Source organism: Helobdella robusta (assembly GCF_000326865.2).
Source record: "Helobdella robusta unplaced genomic scaffold HELROscaffold_95, whole genome shotgun sequence".
NCBI lineage: Eukaryota > Metazoa > Annelida > Clitellata > Rhynchobdellida > Glossiphoniidae > Helobdella > Helobdella robusta.
In genome coordinates this window covers 237,524-252,400 of record NW_008705542.1, presented here as the reverse complement: position 1 = coordinate 252,400, position 14,877 = coordinate 237,524, and the positions used below count along the sequence as shown (strand labels likewise).

The following is a 14,877-nucleotide window of genomic DNA, read 5'->3' as shown; positions in this document are numbered from 1 at the left end:
TTTAGAGTGCCGAAATTTGAAATAAAGTCATCTTTTAAATTATTTAATGTTCAACCGGACAAAATGATGAAATTAGTGCGCAAAAATATTTTTAAAAATTATTTATCTTTTTGCGTTTGTCGTTCGAAAATTTTAGCAACTTCAACTCGTCACTTTCAAGGTTTTTTAATTTTTTAATACTTAAATACTTAATTACTTAATAGTTAATTAATTTAATTTTAATTTTTAAAAAGTCGAAGTAAAAAACTATCAGATGTTGAGATGAAATAACAGACATGACCTTTAAATATTTTAGAATTAAGGAGTTAGAACTAAAAAGTTATCTTGGCTAGGAATGTCAATTGCTCAATTTATTAAAGATTAACATTAAATTAAAAAAATTAATAAACAAATACTATCATTATATCATTAATTATTACTATTATTATATTAATATTTATATATTTATATATTACCTCTGATTTTACTCACTACTTTTGTTTTGTTTTGTTAGGCAATATGATAGTATTGTGATTGGGAATTGGTTAGGTTGGGATGAATTGAATTACCAAAAAACCTGCATTCAGTAAATAAATGCACATTTAGAATTTTAATTCATATTTAGTGTGATGATTTTATTTAAAAAAAATTACAGATTGTGCTGATGAAGATGAAAGTTTGGAAGAATTGTTCCCCCGGCTATCTAAAATTCGACATTCAGTCTTCATCATACAGCCAAGTCGATCTATAAATAACTTATTTCAATTTTAAACAATTTTCTTTTTAAATTATTGTTGTTATTGTTAATACTGTTATTATTATTATTATTGTTATTGTTGTCATTATTGCTGTTGTAATTACTTTGAAACATTGGGATGTATAATTTGTTGGTGCTTTTTGGTTAAACTTAACAGCTTGATGAAGTTTAATGCTTGAATGAATATTTTTCAAAATAAACATCCATTCAAATTTGGAATTATTTGCAACAGTGTAACAAACAAACAAATCATTTCAATCAGTTAAACCAACCATTCAAACAACCAATCATCAACAAATCAATCAACCAACCGACCAATCAATCAAAATTAACCATTCAGACATGAGGGATGTGCCAGAAAAAGCAAAAAACACGTCGGCCAATCACCAACTGTCTGAATTGTGTTCATTGGTTCACTCCATTCCTGATTGGCTGGTCATTGATAAAGTGATTATCATATTCAGCATTTTAATTTTTGTTATTATTGTTGCGTTGTTCACGGATCAAACGTAAAATAATTTATTCATACTTTTAAAAATTAAAGTGAATGTTTTGAAAATAATTAGCATTTGAAATTTCAGTACCATTTGAAAGTCCAGAAAAATGTTTTCACTTGAATGTTGGTCAGTGTGATTATGTGAAGGAAAAGTTTCAATGCATCTTTTTTGACGGATGTTGTTTTTGCGTGGTCGAGCTGGCGACGAAACATGCCAGCGCCGATTATTATACACTCCTTCGCCGGACCGACAAATTTGCTGAGCACTGAATAAGGAGAGCCAATCAGCCAAATGATCAGTCAACCAATCAATCAACCAACTAATCAATTGGCCAACCAATCAAATTTCTCCCACCCACCCATCAATCAATCGCCCAGGCAATTCACTCCTTGAAATTCCTCGACAAGCAACACGTATTTGGTAAGGGCAAACTCGAAGAACTCCGCCAGCACGTAAAATCTTCGAGTCTGCACATCACTGCTATCGTCATGGGGATGCCTTCACTAAACACTAATCAACTCTCTAATCTCCAACATCTATTTAACCTGCCTGTTTATGATAGGTCGGTAATGATGATGATGATGATAATAATAATAATTTTATTATTATTATCATTATTATAGATACACGTTAGTTTTGGAAATCTTCCGAGCTCGAGCCTCGACGAATGAGGCCAAGCTGCAAGTTTCAATGGCTGAAATTAATTACATAAGGTTGCAATTGTTATAACAATAGTCATTATAATAATAATGGTGATGATATTTATCCATTTATATTTACCTTCCTCTCTCACTCAATTAATTATCAGATGCACCGACAACAACAACAACACATACATACATGCATCCCGTAATATTAATACAATGGTACTAACAACAACAACAACAACGACAGATACCATCTACACGGTCTACACAGGGGAACTTTAGACTTCCAAACTGATGCGTTAGAGTTAGTCGGCGGGACTTCTGAAGTGCCTGTGCAGACGAGGAAGATGTTGTTGAGAGTGAGTGCCGCTACTGCTGCTGCTGCTGCTACTACTGCTGCTGCTGCTGCTGATGATGATGATGATGATGTTGATTGTGATAATGATCACGATCGTAGCTGACATTGTACTGGTGTGAATGGAAAGAGATCTATGCACGTGTGTCTGTTGAGGAACTTTGATTCCTTGCCACATCTGACGCTACAAACACTGCGCTACATAAATTAGATATTAGAATTGTTATTGTTATCGTCAGTAATATTGTTCGTTTGATTTATTTTTTCTTCTAAGGACAGAGAATCAAAGATTCAAAAAGAACTTGTGAAGCTGGAAAAGCAGAGGACGCTGGCCATGGAGAAGAGGCGCAAGATGAAGATTCCCTCCGTGGCTGTCGTCGGCTACACAAACGCCGGTGAGGGGGGGTTTGAATTTTTATTATTTTGGATGAACATATTCATAAACTTTGGTTGAATCTCTACAAAAATCACATTTTTTTAATTTTCGTCATTCCAAATGCTTATGACACTGAAAGTCCCAATCAAATTTCTTACCGAAACTTATTTTTATAACTAAAATTCTCAAAAAACACTTGAAATGTTTTAACAGGAAAGACGTCATTAATAAAATCTCTAACGAAAAACGAAAATATGGCGCCAAAAAATCAACTCTTTGCCACGCTCGATATTTCAAACTTCCAAGGGTTCTTGCCGAATAGGATGAAGGTTCCTTATTTTTTATTCATTTATTCATTCATTTTTTATTCATTCATCAATTCATTCATTCATATTCCTTCCTTCGTTCATTCAAAAAAAGGTTCTTTACGTTGACACCATTGGCTTCATATCTGATCTACATCCATCTTTGCTCAATGCCTTTTCATCAACTCTACAAGATATCGCATATGCTGTTAGTTACTATTATAATTCTTTCATTATTATTATTGTTGTTGTTATTGTTAATATTATTATTACTGTTGTTAGTAATTGTAGTAGAAGTAGCAACAGTGGTAGTAGTAGTAGAAATAGTAGTAGTCGTAATAGTACAACAGTAGTAGTTGCTTTCCATACTTTGTATTCTTTCCACATTTATTTCCAAAAAAGGACAATTAACATTTAGGATCTTTTGGTTCACGTGTGTGACGTTTCGCACCCAGACAGGCGTCTGCAAGATGAGGTCGTTAGACGGACCATCACTAATTTGCCGCTGATGCCGGATGAACTGCTGCGCAGTGTTGTGCGAGTTTACAATAAAGTTGACCTTCTGGGTGATAGTGAAAGGTTGGTTTGCGGTTATTTATTATATTATTATTATCATTATATTGCTACTATTTTTGTTGTTAGTAGCAGCAGCAGCAGTAGTAGTAGCAGCGGCAGCTGTTCTACTAGTTGGTGGTGCTGTCATGTCAAACCATATTTCTGTTTACAAATTGAATTAAAAAGATAATGCTAAATTCTAATAATACTAACGCGAAATTCGTCAGGGCAAAATTAGAGGAAGAAACTTTGACGTCATCGTCATCATCATCATCATCACCACCTGTACTCATTTCTGTGAAGAATGGATGGAACAGAGATGAAGTTATGATGACGATCCAAAACGCAATCATCAAAGCAACTGGACGAGTTACCAAAAAACTTAAAATACCAATAAATAGTGGTCTATTACAGTGAGCATATGTATGCGTGTGTGTGTGTATGTATGCGTGTGTATGTGTTTGTTTGTCTGTGTGTGTACGACTTTGTATGCCACGCACACAATATTATTTTATTTCATTTGTTCATTTCAAATATGATGTGTTCTGTTATCGTTATAAAAACAGTTCAATAATTTTTTAAACTAAAAACTAATGTTTTTCAGATGGTTGTACAAAGAATCGGAAGTAGAGGAAGTGACGTCAGACCCAAAAAACGCGGAGATGTACCTAATAAAAACGACAATGACCGCTCAGTCCTACGCTAAATTCATCAAAAATTTCAAACTTAAGGATAAAAATTCCTTGAGTTGAAGTTTTATCATTTGTTATTATTATTCTTGTTGTTATAATTATTTTTTTATTATTTCATTATTTATTATTTTAAATCAAAGTAAGCACAAGTTAGACGGTTCATTACATAAACCCTGTTTTGAATCCTTTTAGTGACCATAATTTGATAAAACGAGCTCTGAAAATAATTTATTTGGCGTTCTGCATCGTCAAAATGAAATCACAAAAAAGTGGTTGTGTTCTTTCTATGAATGAAAATCAATTATTATCAGTTAACGGGCCCTTTTCAAATGTTTTGTGACGTCACGAGCACTCTCACGCCTACGTCATCCCCAAATTCTGAGCGGAAAATGAACATTCCAATTCTTTTCATCGGTTTCAGATTTTTTAACCTTTCCGATCTTGCTCGGCGACGGACGAAATACCGGCATGGAAGTCGGTACGATCACGTCCCAGAGACCAGCAGCATCACTTTGCACGGAATTATACGGAGGGCGATTTAGAGCAAGATTTTCGACGTTTCCGTCGTCAATAAGGTCATAGTAGGTCGGCTTCGCAGGCGCGCTCCTGCCGTTCATGATGGCGTATGACGACGGGTTGAACTTTCGGGACGATGGCGACGCGAAAATGTTGGATCCTGAGTACAATGACGTCATTGTAATTAAGATGACGATCTTTTCTGGCATCTGAAAACACAAGTGAGATGTTTTTGTTCATATAGAATTATAAAAAATCCGTTAACATTATCACAAATTGATCTCACTAACTGACAAAGCCCCTAACAAATAAAACAACAGGGCCGGTTTGCACGTGGCGATGAGGTAGAGGCCCCTTATTTAAGCAGCTCAAATCAGTGGAGATCTGTAATCATTTGGGAAGACTGCTGGGCCGATGCAGAAAACTCTGAAGGAGCGGGCCAAATTTTGACGAGAGACAAAACAAAATTTCGTCATTTTTATTTAAAGCGGTTTTTTAATGTATAGGAAGTATCAAGTATTAAAACAACATATGTTGGTCAAATTCTCAAAATTTACAACGAAATGGTTGCTGACTATGGCCACAGTAGAGGTCCCGAAAAGACCCACAATTTCTTTAATTTTAGTGTCAATTTTGTTGTAAAAAAAAATTTGGCAACTTTCAACATTTTCTTATCTAAATCAACGTTTCAACGTGAAATTATGATAAAGTTACATTGACATTCTTAAGGAGGCCCTCCCGTTCGGATGCCCCCGAGGTAGCAGCTCTATCCGCTCCGCTTAAATCCGGTCCTTAATAACATACTACGTCACAATGTTATAAAATAATACTGTTTGTCATAAATAAATATTACTGAAATAATTTTAAGAAAATACCTTCATTTTCAGTAAAAAATTTTATGAAACCGTAAACTCAAGTTAACAGAACGTAAATTCAATATTTACAAAGCGACAGCTTTTATACGCAACATAAATCGCAAATCAAATTTCAAGTTGAAAATGACTGAATTAAGTCGTTTAACTCGTTAATTCCTCTCCAATTTATTAAATTTTGTCAAAAATCGCCTTGAAAACTTGATAAAGATTAACAAGATAATGTGAAAATTGTTAAAAAATAACGTAAAATTGCAGAAAGTTGAAGCCATTCGCCTTGCAGCTACTCGTTCATCATCCGATCTTTGCGGTTAATTACATAAAATTTAGAAGAAAAATGATTTATCTTGAAATTTATTACATTATAACTTCAAATTATGAGCGAAAAAAATTAATTAATTAATTAGTTTTATAATTAAAACTAAAGAAATAAATTCATCTCAAATTCAACTTCGGAAATAATTTGATAGAATTTTCAAGAATTATTTGGCTGACAAGATCGGCGTCAATATTCTTAAGTTTTGAGATGAACTCGCACGATATCTTTACGTTGCTGGGATTGTTGCGGACCTGATCGAAGAAATTATTTTTATACTTTATTATTAATAATTATCATAATTACCATTAATAATTAAAAATTAATATTTATTCGGTCCCTTTCTAACAGAACCAACAACAAAAATAAACTTCACTTCTCAGCAATAAGTGTTAAACGAATAAATCTGATGAAATCAACTTTACAAACAAAAGTGTCAGAGTTAATTTTTGAGGGGCCGGGTCATTTTAAACGCTTATGAGAGGGCGGTTGCAGACGAAAAGTTTGGCGGATGCGAATGTGAACGTTGAACACGTGATGACCAGTGCAAAATAATGGCAACAAGATCACATAATTATCTTTCAGCACGCTTTATAAAAAAAGAACCTTACTAAGAAAAACAATGACATCAACTAATTTTAAATGCTTTTTGAAGTACTTTCCAATCAGTATGGATATTAAGGTAAGATTGTTATAAAGCAAAAGTTGAGAAATGTTTCTGGGCAGTCGGAACCAGGAGTTGGAAATTTTTACGCGGAGTTGGAGTCAATCAAAAATATGTTTATCCAACTCCGACACCTAGTCAAAAACCAAAGAGATGAATTTTATTTTTTTTATTTAGAAATAAGATGAATAAATTGCATGAAAAAGTTATCAATAAAGTTTAAATATATATAGAACTACTGACGATTAAACAATGTAAAAATTAACAAAACGTAACGAAATCACCAAAAAACTAGCAAAAAAGTGCCAAAAGAAACCGAAAGGTACCAAAAAGTGAAAAGTACCATTTTTTCGGGTCCGAGGGCCGGGCAATCAGTTTCAAGCAACAAATTTTCAATTGGTAGAGCTTTAACTATTTTAACTTTCTGAGAACAAAATTCAACGTATGTATGAGTGTACGCGTGTATATGTGTGTATGTTGTGAAGTATGCGCATGTATAAATGAATGTATTTATATGCCAGTGTACGAGTGTATGTGAATGCATTTCGTGTAGAAATGAAAACGTGTATAATAATACACACACACCACAGACACACACAGTCATACACACGCACACACAAATATACAACTTGTTCGCTACGAGCGATAGACGGAGGTACGGAGAAGAAATAGCCCGACTGGACCCCCTCCAACGCCACCGACGGCTTTCCATCGAAGGCGTGCAAGAGAACTTTTGTAGCGTTCAACTCTTTCAAAAGTTTAACAACTGGCCGACCAGCCGAGCGGGAATGAACGTTTCTGAATCATTGATTCGTATTTGTGTGTGTGTGTGTCTGGTGTGTGTGTACCCTATACCATTTTTCAATACATGAATAGCGCTATACAAATTATATATTAATGGATTTGATAATTTAATTGTATTAGTTCATAGAGTGAATGAACAAACGATTGAAGGAATAAGTGATTGAGTGACGAAATGAATGAATGACTAAAAGAATGAACATTTTATGAAAAGAATGAACATTTAATGAAAAGAATGAACGAACGAACGAACAAATGAGAAAAGAAAAAAAATCTTCATACCATCATATACTAACATAGGTAAGTCATGATCACCAGCGAGTTTGATCTGTCCAATTTTGATTTCAATTAAATTCGTATTTAAATTTAATCAAATAATTTAATAAATACGATTGAAATCATTATCATAACATACAAACACGCACTCACACATACACACGCACACACATACACACACACTTGTTCACTGAAAACCAATCTTTGACTCTCTTTATCAGACTCTGAATGGCAGACTCTTGGCGTAAAATCCAACCCAATCTTAATTATAATTTGGAAAAATTATCATTTGTTGTTATAGTATTATTAATTATAATGATCGAATGAATGAATGAATGAATGAATGAATGAATGAATGAATGAATGAATGAATGAATGAATGAATGAATGAATGAATGAATGAATGAATGAATGAATGAATGAATAGATGAATGACTAAATGAAATTACAAAAAATTGTGATACCAATCAATTATTCAATCAATCAATAAACTTCTTAGAAATTAGTTTTTTTTACAAGTCTTGGTGAGAGCACAGTTGTATTTTTGAAAATTGCACGCTACATAAATACAAATTGATTGGTTAACCGATAGGTTAACTGATTAATCAATCAATCAATCAATCAATCATAACCGATTGGTTAACTGATTGATTGATTGATTGATTGATTGATTGATTGATTGATTGATTGATTGATTGATTGATTGATTGATTGATTGATTGATTGATTGATTGATTGATTGATTGGTAGTTTGGTAGTTTAAAAAATGTTCAACCACCTCGCCAATGCAAACAAGCCTTTCAGCATGACCAACTATCTCTGGCTTCATTTGCAAGAAATCCTGGATGGGTTTGCCCGAAAAATATTTTTATAAAATTATAAAACTAATTAATAGTAATAATTAATCAATCAACCAACCAATCAATCATTCAATCAATCAGTCAGCCAGCCAGCCTAACCTGTGAGTCAGTCAATCAACTATTCAACCAACCAACCAACTAACCAATTAAACCAAAAATGTCAAAAATATTATTAACTTCAATTGTGGCACTTCTTTGCACATCATTTGTCTCCTGGATTGAAAAACAAACAAAAACACTAAATAAACTTGTATAGTTAATTCAAAAAATTTAGAAAATGTAAATTTCAGTTAAAATAATAAATAATTTATTCAATAAATATATTAACTTATAAATATTAGTGTAAATTAATACAAAGATGAGATAAAAATTTAGGACCTGCACTGGATGAACTCCTAAACTTGGAAAACAGAAATTTGGGTGTCTGGAGAGAAAACAATTAAAAAGAATAATAAAAAAAAATAATTAGTTAATATTATTGTGAATTATTTAGTGAAATAATGACTGTATACTATGAAAGTGTACGATTGAATGATTAAAATTTAGAAAAAAAATAAAGTTTATGAAATAATCATTTAAACATTTAGTTGAAAATTTGAAATCAATCAGTCAATAACATTTAGCTAACCAACCAATAAAACATAAATCATACAACCAACAAACTCACCAACCAAACAAACAACCAACAAACCTGTTAGCCAGCTAACTAACAAACCAACCAACCAATCAAACAACCATCAAATCAACCGATACAGATACAATAGCTAACTAACCAATACCTCAGTCAATCAATCATTTAACCAACCAACCAACCAACCAACCAAACTACCTGTCAGCTAAATTAAGTATCTTGTCAGTGTCTGTAACAAATTCAGAAACTGTTATCATTCCAAGAACACCTGACTGTTTTTTAATGAAAATAAGTTTATGATTAAAAAATTTGCAATGACCATCTCACCTTTTTAGCCTCTTCTATAACTTGCTCCCTATCCTTGTTGAATTGAAAATTTAAATAAATATAATTTATTATCAATAAAAGTTAAATAAATTAAATTGAATGAATATTATTTAGTTAGTTTATTAATTAAATATAATAAAATTAAGATAAATACATGAAATAATAATTTTTAATAAAAACCTCATTAAACTCTTCGGCGTAAATGTGATTGTGGCAGTCAATGTATTTTAATGACATTTTTGAGTTAAAAATTGACAATTTTCAGGTATTTAAACTTTAAAGTTTATAGTTAGATATAAAATTAAAGTTTAAACATTTTTTTATTTAAAAAGCTTTAAAAAATCTTTATAAAGGATTTTTTAATTGAGAATCCACAAAAGTTTTAAATTTCGGATGTTTATTTTTATCCTGTTTATTTTTGCTTGTAAAAATGTCACTTTATTTAAATACGAAATAAATCACTCAACACTGTTTTGTGATCTCGATTATTTTTTAAATTGTAGACCCATTCGTGTTCACTTTTAAATATTTTAAAATCTTTAAGAATCCTCACAAATTTATTTCATAAAAGAAACTTAAATTAGTAAAACTAATAATGAAAATAAATTATTTTGTAAATTTGCTTTTTAGAGAAACAAAATTTGTTAGAAACTTCTACCAACCAACTCATACGCAAAAACACTTTTTCAGATTTCAAAGTTAGTGCAGGTGCTGCTTTTTCTAAATTAAAGAATCTCCTAACTAAAAATCTACTAACAAACACTAATCTAATTTCTAATAATTGTGTGTGATGATAGATTAGCAAAACATTAGAGATTAGATTATGTATTATATTAAATTAAATTAGTTGACTAGACTAGTAGACTACATTTGTTTAGTAGTTAGTTAGTAATAAACAGTATGATGAAGTATTAGTATGCATTTGTTTAGTTAGTACCACCTAGTAGTATTAAGTATTAGTATTTGAGTAAATTTGTTGTAATGGAGTAGTAATAACTAGAAGGGTTCTAGTCTAACCTATTTTAGCTAGATTCTAAATGTTTATTTATGAGTTATTAATTTTATTTTGTTTAATTAAAAGTAGGTGAGATATTGAAATTATTATATCAACCCCCCATCAGACATTTTATACTCTGGGGAGTATGAGATGCAAGAACCAAAGTCACCAGATGAAATGTCAGTTGCTTATTTTTTGGTAAAAATTTCCAAATTTTTTAAAAATTCATTCATTCTTCCAACTATTCAATCATTCATTTGTTGCATCCATCTATCCATTCATTCAGTTGTTAAAAAACATGAAATAAACTTGGTTTACCTAAGTTAATATTAATTTAATTTATTTTTCTGACTCAAAAATAAATTTTAAAATAATATTTCTCCCATAAATTCCAGAGTGAACATGGTGTTCATTGATAAGAACGACTGCAAGCACAACGTCAGGGGGAAGGTGGGTGATAATATCATGTATCTAGCACATAGATATCACATCGAGCTAGAAGGTTTAATTTATTTTTTATTCATTCATTCATTCATCCATTTGTTTATGCATGTATCTGTCCATCCATCTGTTTATCCACCCATCCATACATTCATTAGATCCATCAATAGTTCATGTATTCATCAATTTATAGATCACCTATTTATTTATTAGTTTGTGCATTCATCCATGCGCTCATGCATCCGTTAATTAATTCATTCATAGTTTTTTCATTCATTCACTCCATCATTCAGGCGCATGTGAGGCATCATTAGCCTGCTCAACTTGTCATGTTTATGTTTGTGAACGGTTTTTAAACAAGCTCCCCGAAGCAACCGAGAAGTAATTATGATAATGAATCTATTATTATTATCATTATCGTTATCAATATTATCATCATTATCATAATTATTATTATTATTTTATTTCGTGCCTTCATTATAATATTTATGAAATTATGATAGAAATTTTTTTAAATGTTTGTGGCCTTCCATACAGAGAGGAGGATCTACTGGACATGGCTCCTGGCTTGAAGAGTAACTCCAGATTAGGTAATAAATAATATTAATGATAATAATTTTGAACCTGGTAATGCTTTCATTCAAAAACAGTAAAGGTGATAGTAGTTGTAGTAGTAGGGATAATAGAATAACAATAATAATATCTTTATTGATAATGTATTATTACTTGTTGATTTTGTTCACATAAACACACACACATCTACAATTTATATGAATTTAATCATTAATTCCGTTATTTAGTAGTTTATTCATTCATTCATTCATTCATTCATTCATTCATTAATCGACCCATTTAGGCTGCCAAATAACACTGACCAAAGAACTAGAAGGAATAGAATTGAAGTTACCAAAGATGACGAGAAATTTTTACGTCGATGGCCACACACCCCAACCGCATTAGAAGCAGTTTTGTATGCCCGCGTGTGTGTGTGTGTGTGATGATGTGAATGATGATGATGATGATGTGTGTGGTGGTGATGGTAACGAAGATGATGGTGTTGATAACGCTATGCATAGAGCGTTCATAAATGATTATTAAATGATTATGTGATAACAATATAAGAAATGGCTTTTAAAAATTATGATGATAATGCGTTTCAAAAATACTTGTATTTTCTAATAGACATTTTCATCCTCTGAAATATCATGTAAAACAAAACTGTCACACCACCAAATATTGGATTGAATAAAAGCGTCACTCGTACAGTTCTAAAATAACGAAAAAATCACCAAAAATCCAAGTATTTTGCATTTTACGAGTTGTTTTTCGGGTTGTTTTACGAAGAAGGAGGTATGAATAGGACTTTCGGCTACCCTACCAATACAGAGTTTCTTTTACGCGTTTTTTACTAGTTTTTGCCTTTTAGGAGTTGTTTTTCAAGTTCTTTCAGAGGTTGTTTCACGAAGGAGTAAGAATGAAGGAGATTACCGTACCAATTCAGAGTTTTTCGCGTTTTACCGGTTGTTTTCTGAGTTTTACAAATTGTTTTTTGAATTGTTTTACGAAGAAAGAAAAATGAAGGGAACTGTAGAGTGAAGACTGAAGATTGCCGTACCAATACAGGGTTGGTTTTACGCGTTATTTTACGAGTATTTCGCCTCTTACGAGTTAGTCTTCAAGTTTTTTTACAGGTTGCTTCACCAAGAAGAAGAAAGAAGAAATTGTTTAATTCTTATAAAATTAAAATTTTTCTTTTGACTACCCTAACGCGTTTTACGAGTGGTTTTACGAGTTTTTAAATCATTTTACATTAAGTATTAATTTTGAGGTTACTATATGCGGTATGATTTTGATTTTAATTGACATAAAAAAATTATGATTTTACTAAACACTGTTCTTAACAAGCAATCAAGAAATAAAGAAACTAATTAACCTAAGAAATATAAACTAGGAAAAATTAATAAATTCGTACACTGATACACACGCATACATACACACAGACACACACATACATACCTACTCTTTCAGAATAGAGCATTGCACCTAAGGCGTTATAAAAATTTATTTCGCAACCAAACTCTTCAACCTAATTATCGTGTGACTCCATTTTAAAATCTTACTCTGACTCTTTTTTTTCTCTTTCCTTATCTCTCTATCTCTCTCTCTCTCTCTCTCTCTCTCTCTCTCTCTCAGTTTAACTTTGCTTCTTGTTTTTCTCAATTTCTTCATTTTTTAACTTTTGTTCATTATTTTTTATTTCTCATTTTTCCTCTTTTAACTTTTTTATCGGTTTCTTTATCCTTTCTCTTTTTCATCATCTATTTTTCTTACTCTCTCGCTCTCTTTTTTCCACTCTTCCTTACTCTCTCCTCTTTTTTTCTCTCTCTTTTTCTCTCTGGGCCTTTTACCCCTTCTCTTGAGTTGATTATTTTAATTTTTCTCATTTATCTCCCTTTTACACCCTATTTTCCTCTTCCCTTCTCTTAATATCTTTCCATTTACACTCCCACTTATTAACAAACACATACATTTACACGCAAACACACACACAGACATACAAACACACACACACACACACACATACACACACACATGATCTTCCTTCTTATCCACAGCAGATAGCATTTCGGAAAAATTTTACGCCCGGTCGAGCGGGAAAATCTGTTGTTTGTTTGTCACTGCGTCTTCGTATCTCTTGTTTGTATCTCTTGTCTGTATCTCTTGTTTGTATCCTTGTTTGTATTTTTTGTTTGTATCTCTTGTTGGTATCTCTTGTTTGTATTTTTTGTTGGTATCTCTTGTTTGTATCTCTCGTTTGTATTTCATGTTAGTATCTGTTGTTTGTATCCATGATTGAATGTTTGCATTTTTTGTATCCTTGTACTCGTATGATACTGTATGTTCGTATTTTTGCATGTTTCAGTATTTTTTTTATACGTTTTTGTATTTGCGATTGCATGCTATATAACAATTGAAACCATTCATTCATCCACTCACTCATCCATCCATCCATTAATTCATTCATCCGTTAAACTAAAATTTAAATGTAAAACATAGCGATATCTCTCTCTTATTTACGATCTTTCGATTTTTCAACTTGTGTATTTATGTGAGCTGTACAACTGATACGTGTACACGTACCTGGTTGTATGTGTGCGTGCGTGTGTGTGTGTGCGTGTGTGTGTTTGTATAGACGCACATGTTTGTATGTGTGTATGTATCCGTAGTATATAAAGGTCTTAGGCTATAAATAACACCAAGAACAACATCAATCACATCAACGACATCATCAACACACACATACATACAAACACACACACACATATATACAAACATACATACAAACATATACAAACACACACATATACAAACACACACATACAAACACACGAGCTCACAAACAAGCAGATCAGAGCAAATGCAATAAATGATTTTCTTTTATTGCTTATTTAAACAACCCAAATAACTCACATATTAATATTCATTAACGTATGCTTGTATGTATGTGTCTGATTGTTTGTATGTATGTTATTTGTATGTTTGTATTTTTTTAACTGTTTGTAGGTATGTATGCAGTATGTATGTTTGTGGGCAGATTTGTATGTATGTATTATGGTTTGTATGTATATCTGTTGGAATGTTTGTATATGTGTTTGTATGTTTGTATGTATGTTTGTATATTTGCAATGCTATGTAGTGTTTAATGAGACGGCTAAACATCAAATGTGAATGATTAGACAGCGGTCGATGATAGCATGACGATGACGACGATGATGATGTTGTTGTTGATATGATGATGATGTTGTTGTTGATATGATGATGATGTTGTTGTTGATATGATGATGATGTTGTTGTTGATATGATGATGATGTTGTTGTTGATATGATGATGATGTTGTTGTTGATATGATGATGATGTTGTTGTTGATATGATGATGATGTTGTTGTTGATATGATGATGATGTTGTTGTTGATATGATGATGATGTTGTTGTTGATATGATGCTGATGTTGT

General features: G+C 31.9%; 4 protein-coding genes across 4 annotated transcripts; 2 read left to right on the top strand and 2 right to left on the bottom strand.

The window, feature by feature from the left end:
• HELRODRAFT_186232 (hypothetical protein) lies at positions 1-4,417 on the top strand. The gene is made up of 12 exons (XM_009033629.1): positions 1-160; positions 635-718; positions 1,077-1,183; positions 1,611-1,795; positions 1,857-1,946; positions 2,128-2,239; positions 2,510-2,630; positions 2,825-2,940; positions 3,032-3,124; positions 3,335-3,495; positions 3,699-3,884; positions 4,076-4,417. Exons 1-12 carry the CDS (start codon positions 64-66, stop codon positions 4,221-4,223), a joined length of 1,500 nt encoding a protein of 499 aa, XP_009031877.1. The 5' UTR covers positions 1-63; the 3' UTR covers positions 4,224-4,417.
• A 111-nt stretch (positions 4,418-4,528) lies between these two features.
• On the bottom strand, positions 4,529-4,888 carry HELRODRAFT_182911 (hypothetical protein; the record flags this gene model as incomplete). The annotated part of the gene is made up of 1 exon (XM_009033628.1): positions 4,529-4,888. One exon carries the CDS (start codon positions 4,886-4,888, stop codon positions 4,529-4,531), a length of 360 nt encoding a protein of 119 aa, XP_009031876.1.
• A 1,001-nt stretch (positions 4,889-5,889) lies between these two features.
• Positions 5,890-9,741, bottom strand: HELRODRAFT_116640 (hypothetical protein). The gene is made up of 11 exons (XM_009033627.1): positions 9,607-9,741; positions 9,427-9,459; positions 9,298-9,371; positions 8,847-8,892; positions 8,646-8,681; positions 8,387-8,449; positions 7,792-7,869; positions 7,629-7,660; positions 7,161-7,329; positions 6,875-6,955; positions 5,890-6,121 (listed from the first exon to the last, which is right to left on the bottom strand). The coding sequence occupies exons 1-11, from the start codon at positions 9,661-9,663 to the stop codon at positions 5,987-5,989; spliced, it is 804 nt and encodes a 267-aa protein (XP_009031875.1). The 5' UTR covers positions 9,664-9,741; the 3' UTR covers positions 5,890-5,986.
• Positions 9,742-12,137, top strand: HELRODRAFT_186231 (hypothetical protein). Its single transcript, XM_009033626.1, has 6 exons — positions 9,742-10,124; positions 10,548-10,602; positions 10,819-10,925; positions 11,158-11,245; positions 11,402-11,454; positions 11,721-12,137. Exons 1-6 carry the CDS (start codon positions 10,022-10,024, stop codon positions 11,822-11,824), a joined length of 510 nt encoding a protein of 169 aa, XP_009031874.1. The 5' UTR covers positions 9,742-10,021; the 3' UTR covers positions 11,825-12,137.
• Positions 12,138-14,877: the final 2,740 nt, after the last annotated feature.

Bases quoted from the DNA above. Each gene is read 5' to 3' on its own strand.
- HELRODRAFT_186232 (XM_009033629.1), top strand. From the start codon at position 64: ATGATGAAATTAGTGCGCAAAAATATTTTTAAAAATTATTTATCTTTT. The intron at 719-1,076 runs GTCGATCTATAA...TTAACCATTCAG, and splicing joins AGTCTTCATCATACAGCCAA to ACATGAGGGATGTGCCAGAA. The intron at 1,184-1,610 runs GTGATTATCATA...TCAATCGCCCAG, and splicing joins ATTGGCTGGTCATTGATAAA to GCAATTCACTCCTTGAAATT.
- HELRODRAFT_116640 (XM_009033627.1), bottom strand. From the start codon at position 9,663: ATGTCATTAAAATACATTGACTGCCACAATCACATTTACGCCGAAGAG. The intron at 8,893-9,297 runs GTAGTTTGGTTG...TTTTCTCTCCAG, and splicing joins ATACTTAATTTAGCTGACAG to ACACCCAAATTTCTGTTTTC. The intron at 8,450-8,645 runs GTTAATAATATT...AAACCCATCCAG, and splicing joins AAAGAAGTGCCACAATTGAA to GATTTCTTGCAAATGAAGCC.
- HELRODRAFT_186231 (XM_009033626.1), top strand. From the start codon at position 10,022: ATGAAAATAAATTATTTTGTAAATTTGCTTTTTAGAGAAACAAAATTT. The intron at 10,926-11,157 runs GTTTAATTTATT...TCCATCATTCAG, and splicing joins ATATCACATCGAGCTAGAAG to GCGCATGTGAGGCATCATTA. The intron at 11,246-11,401 runs GTAATTATGATA...CCTTCCATACAG, and splicing joins CTCCCCGAAGCAACCGAGAA to AGAGGAGGATCTACTGGACA.